The sequence below is a fragment of the Condylura cristata genome, unplaced genomic scaffold (assembly GCF_000260355.1).
Source record: "Condylura cristata isolate star-nosed mole 26May11 unplaced genomic scaffold, ConCri1.0 scaffold00027, whole genome shotgun sequence".
Lineage (NCBI taxonomy): Eukaryota > Metazoa > Chordata > Mammalia > Eulipotyphla > Talpidae > Condylura > Condylura cristata.
The window spans coordinates 14,950,832-14,956,831 of record NW_004567128.1 but is presented as its reverse complement, the minus strand read 5'-3'; the positions used below and the strand labels follow the sequence as shown (position 1 = coordinate 14,956,831).

At 41.9% G+C, this 6,000-nt stretch overlaps 1 protein-coding gene across 1 annotated transcript; it reads right to left on the bottom strand.

Moving 5' to 3' along the window:
- Window positions 1-398: 398 nt before the first annotated feature.
- Window positions 399-1,457, bottom strand: LOC101635779 (melanoma-associated antigen B2-like). The gene has a single exon (XM_004690099.1). It carries the CDS (start codon window positions 1,455-1,457, stop codon window positions 399-401), a length of 1,059 nt encoding a protein of 352 aa, XP_004690156.1.
- Window positions 1,458-6,000: the final 4,543 nt, after the last annotated feature.

Genomic DNA, 6,000 nt, shown 5'->3' with positions numbered 1-6,000 from the left:
TCTTTGACTTCTACAAAGACAAGCAAATAAGGCAAACAAAGATTTGATGGTGTTTTACTATATTTTAAACCTACAGCTCCATTTTTATGTGGCTCTGTCACATTTCTTAAGAAAAGTCTTCTTTCCAACGCTATGTTATCCTATTCTAGAGATCACAAAAGATTCAAGGATCTTCAAATTGTATTACACAATAACAAAATGCTGACTCTTAAACCTAACAAACAGCAATAACAGTGTGACTGGTGTTGTTTTAGGAACTTGGATTCTGACTCTAAGTAAACATTCTATTAAAATAAACAACATTTGAGAGCTCTTAATATATAAAACAAACACAATCAGGATACCTATTATGCTATTTCCGGCTCTACCTTAGCCACAAGTTACTGTGGGTGGACCCCTCATCTGTTCAGCCCTCTCCTAGACGCTGGACCACCCATTGCCATTGCCTTTGGTAGCAGCTGCTGGCTGGCTACAACTTTGGCTTCAAATTGCTCTTCCTCATCTCTCAAAGCCTCTTCATAATGGGGTGAGAAGGTTCTAGGAAAGGTACCGTTGACTTTGGACAAAAAATCCAGAATCTTCATCTTGTTGGTTTCAGCTTGAGCTCTTGGACCCCACAGGAACTCATAGCGTGGAGGGTTACTGCCACGTATCCGCCGATACTTCAGGTACCGCTCCTGCACCAGATCTTGGGTGATGAGCTTCCTGGGCTCTCCAAAGATCAAATGCCTTTGCCCATCATAGACCCCCAAAATATTCAGGAAATCCCAGATCTCTTCCTCAGAGGCGCAGTTGCCATTCAAGTAGATCACACCCAGGAGAGGCATCAGAAGGCCGCTTTTCGGAAGCCCCCAGCTACCTTTGAATTTCTCATAGTTGGTGAAGTCCAGCTTATGGACCAGGGCATAGATGTGACCACCCGGCTTGACTTCCTTCAATTCCAGCCCAAACACCAGCTCCATGTTCTCCGAGGCTCTCCTGAGGATCTCGGGGTAGTGCTGCTTGTATTTCTTGTTGACCAACTTCAGCATACTTGCCTTCAAAATGAGCTCCTTCGCTTTATACTTCTCCAGCAGGAACTGTATCAGCAACCCTACCTTCCTGGTGAGAGGATCTTTGCGGGTGCTCTGACTGGAGGCTGCTGCCCAGGAGCTGCTGGAGGTGCTGCCACTCGCCTTCTCATGGCCTGTGGCACCTTCCCAGAACCTCGGGACTGAGACCCCTGCATAGATAAGGCTTGCCGCCTGGGCCTGTTCAAGCCCCTGGGGAGGGCCCAGAGCAGGGTAGCTGTAGGGAGTAGTCTCGGGCTCAGGAGGTGGGGAGGCGGGGGAGGAGGCTGGCTCCTCCCAGTCTGCTGCCTGGACCTGGGCCTGGGCGCCCCTCGGACTCTGGGTCTCCTCCCGGGCCTGGTGACGTTTCTCCCGGGCCCGGAGCTTGCTCTTCTGACCGCGAGGCATGAGGACGCTGGTCAGGGACAGGTGTGGCACCAGTGTGGGCAGCAAAGTAGGTGGTGGCGCACCTGGAGGAGGGAGAATGAAAGGGTGTGAGCACACCAGCACGGAGAGGCCTCCTTGGGTTTTCAGAAACCCTGTAGGTTTCTGTGAGGGGCCTGTTCTGGGTCATCCTGTATATGAGAACCCTGTGGAAGAAATTAGACTGACAGAGGGGCCTATGTCCTCTGTCACCTTAAATCTCCACGCCCCTCTCTTCCAGTTTGTGGAATTATAAGTAATAAAACTGAATTTGAGTGGCCTTTTAATACAAAGGCCCCTTTCCAGCCTCCAAAGAGTATCACCCTCACTTCTCAGAAACTCCCTAGAGATGAGGTATGCGAAATAACTCATTTGAGCATGGTGCTTCCCTACTCTTGGATGGAGCACAGGACATATTTCATCCCTGACCCAGATGGAAATTTTTGTCTCATTTACTTACATTGCCAAAGGAACTTTTAGGGGAAGTTTTTGTTGTTGTTGTTGTTCCAGCCTTAAGCCTCTCAACTCTGAGACAGCCCCCACCCCCGCCACCAGGAAAGGATCTGGCTGCTGTTCAGGGTTTCTGCAGCCTCATTTAGCCTACCACACGGGCTAACTTAAAAGTACCCAAAGCCTCCAAATGCCTTATCAGGATATTTACACTAGCCTCCTCATCTGGAACCTTCCTCCCTCCTTCACCCTTATTTTTGACTGGTCCTTTAGATCTTAGGAAGTATCCCACCACCTATTTTATAGGAGAGTTGCTCTTAGTCTCTCAAATTTTATAGGCAGGTATGCTGAATCTATTTTTCTTAATATTCCCAGTATTAGCCAGGAGACTCCCAAAGAGCAGATGTTAAATTAATATTTGCACAATGAAAGAGCAAGCTTGCAAGTCAAATTTATTATGATTTAATTTCTGCTACATTCTTGACTAAGCTAAACTCACACACATACCTATACTTCAATTTTATAAGGAAAGACTAAAAGAAATAAAACTAACCAAGAATTGACTAGTTTTTACTTTCTTTTTCTGTGTTTTGTGATCACAGACTTACTTTGGAGTAATTTCCTTTTTCATGAAAATGCATATACTAAGTGTCATTTTATATCTTGTTCTGAACGGCAAGAAATGATTCAAAGTTTTTCAATTTGTTTTACATAATTTTCATTTTCAACCTGATGAGCTCCAATAAATGTGCACATCATGGCCTTCATAAACTTAGATTTTAAATAAAGCTAAACAAACTTCTAATTGAAAGGAACATCATTTAAAATTAGAAAAAAAGAGGGCCCTCCCTGGTGGCGCAGCGGGTTAAAGCACAGCACTAAGAAGCTAAAGCCACTTCCACATGAGTTCGATTCCCGCCTGCCCCGGAGGTGACCACATGGCGCGGCAGACCTCTCCTGACCCGCCCGCTGCTCCCCTCAGCAGTGTACTTCGTAGATCTGCCTGTTCTGCTCCCCACTCTGTCTCTGGTGAATCCTCTCACCCTCTGCATTTCTGGACTGTACCCCAGTTCTGTATTAATAAATAAATAAGTCTTAAAAAATCTTTAAAAAAATTAGAAAAAAGAAAAGGTCTATCTTCACTTTATCCATATTGTGCAGGATCACAAATACGTTCTACCCTGTGATCCCATGAGCCCCATCTTGGCCCTCCACTGGTTAGAAGATTGACAGCTTTCTTTAACCACAAAGTGAAGAATCTGCCTCAGACCTGGGAGTCAGGGTGAGGGTGGTGGGAGGAATTTCAAATACATGCCCTGGACGATGTTGGCCATAGCAGTCGTGCCAGTCCTGATTTCTCAAACCTCCTAATGAAAGGGAAAGTACTGAGCATGGCAACATTGACCTCATCCCAAAGCTCACACATTTATACATATATATTTGGCTCAAGGACTAACTTTCCTCCCAGCTGCTCTTATGTCTAAACTACCCTTATCTTCATTCATTTAATCTCTTTTTTTTTCTTTTTCTTTCTCTCCCTACCCCTCCACCCCATCTCCAGAATGCACCCCATATTGTTTCGCAAAGATCATCCCCATTCTTTTTAAAAAGCTATATAGTACAATACTCCATTATGTGGATACACCATGAACTTTCAATCAATATATTAGTGGACACTAATGTATTTTCATATTGCTATGAGAGTCTCTTCAGGGTAAGTTTCTTAAAAAGTGGTATTCCTGAGTCAAGGGTTAATGCCTATTTAGTTTTGTTATACATTGTCAAGTTCTATAAGGTAATGTTTTGAGATTTTTTGCAACCATTTCCTTAAATAGTATTGGAATTAAGTATTCTTAAATAATGTAATAATAAATTAAGTAATTTGGTGCTAGCTTTATCAGGTTTAAATATTTATGTTATGCTTCATAAAAAAGCATTTGGAACTTTTGTTTCATTTTCCTTGCTCTGGAATAATGCATGAGACAAAATTCACACATTTGCACTTGTAGAGAGAGTAATCAACACTCCATGTACTCATTTCTCAGCTTCAGCAATATTAACACATGGCCAGTCTTATTTCATCTATACCCAACCCACTCTCAGATTATTTTGAAGCAAACATCTATAACAATACTTATCACGTGTCTTTATAAGGTAAACCTCTTCATTACTAACATAATCACAATATCACAGGCATATTGCTGTAGGCAGAAATCAAAGATGTTCTCCCAGACTCCTGGCCCCTGGATACACACATCTTCTCCCAATTAACTAATCAAACACCAACCTAGGTGCTGCTATGAAGGCATTTTTTACAGTTGTAATTAAGGTCCCAAATCAGTTGTTCTCACGATTATCCTCCATGGATCAGACCTAACCATATGAGCCCTTAAGTGGGACCGGGATTTTCCTTGGCAATATCCAAAGAGTGAGAGGTTCTCTACAGCTGACTTTGAAGATGGAAGTGTCTCCATAGCAAGGACCTAAGCGTGACCTGAGAGTGACGTCTCAGCTACAGCTAGCTGGGGAAGGGGCACCACAGTCCTTCAACTTCAAGGAACTAAATTCTGCCCAAAACCTGCATGAGATTGCAAGGAGTTTCTGAACTCCAGATGATAACGCAGCTGGCTGCCACCTTCATTGCAGCTTTGAGAGATTTATTACCTAGGAATCCAGCTACTCCCTGCCCAGACTTCAGACTGCCAAAACTCGGAGATAATGTGTTGGGTGTTTGAAGCTATTAAATTTATAGTAATTTGTTATACAACAATAGAAAATGGAAAGATTTTTAGCTATAGTTTCAATTTCTTTCTCTTTTGATTAGATCTTTTAAGATCTATTCTTTAGCAACTTTCAAGTATTATTCACTATAGTCACTATGCCATACAGTACAGACCAAGGAGTGATTTATAACTGGAAGTTTGTACCTTTTGACTATCCTTATCATTCTGCCCATGCTCCAGCTTTCACCCAGCTCCCACCCCATCCCTGGCCACCACCAAACTGTTCCCTGTATCTATGAATTCAGATTTTTAAAAGGGATTTACCCTTGGTTTATAAACTCTGTACATTTCAAGAGTACAGCTTTACAACTTGCCAAATGTTTACACCACATCACACCCAGCAGGAAAGGTGTAGTCACCATTCACTGGCATCCAATTAACCCCCTGCACCTATTACATCCACCCAGCCCCACCCCCTTTGGTAAGCCCCACTCTGTTGTCAGAACCAAAGGGGTTGTTGCTTGTTTCATTTTATCCATTTGCTTTCTTTATATTCCACATATGAGAGAAATTGTGGTATTTGTCTTTCTCTGTGTAATTAATTGCACTTAGCACATACCCGCAAGATTCAAGCATTTTATCACAAATGGCATGATTTCCTCTTTTTAAAAATGATTGTCTAGTATTCCACTGTGTATAGGCATCCCATCTTCTTTCCCTACTCATATATCTGTGGGTACTTAAGTCACATCCGTATTTTAGCTATTGTGACAATTAGTGTTTTCATGTTCTTTGGATAAATATCCAGAAGTAGAATTGTTGGAGATCATATGGTAGTTCTATTTTTAACTTTTTGAGGAATCTTCATACTGTTTTCCACAGTGACTATACCAATTTACATCCCTACCAAGTGTACAAGGGTTCCTTTTTACCCCACATCATCACCAAAATTGTTTCTGATGTTTTTGACAATAGTCATTCTAGCAGCTGTAAGGTGAAATCTCACTGTGGTTTTGATTTGCATTTCCCTAAGAAGAAGTGATAAAGTATATATTTTTCATGTACCTGCTGGCCTGCTATATGTCTTCTTTGGTGAAATGTCTAGATTCTCTATCCATTTTTTAAAATTGAGTTGTGTTTTGTTCCTTTGTTATTATATTTTACAAGTTGTTAATATATTTTGGATATTAACCCATTGTCTGGTATATGGTTTGTAAATATGTTCATGCATTCAATAGATTGCATTTTCATTTTCACAGTGCATTCCTTGACTGGAAAGACACTTTTAGTTTGATGTAGTCTTGTTTATTTTTGCTTTTGTTTCCCTTGCCATTGGGGACTCAGATCCCCAAGGA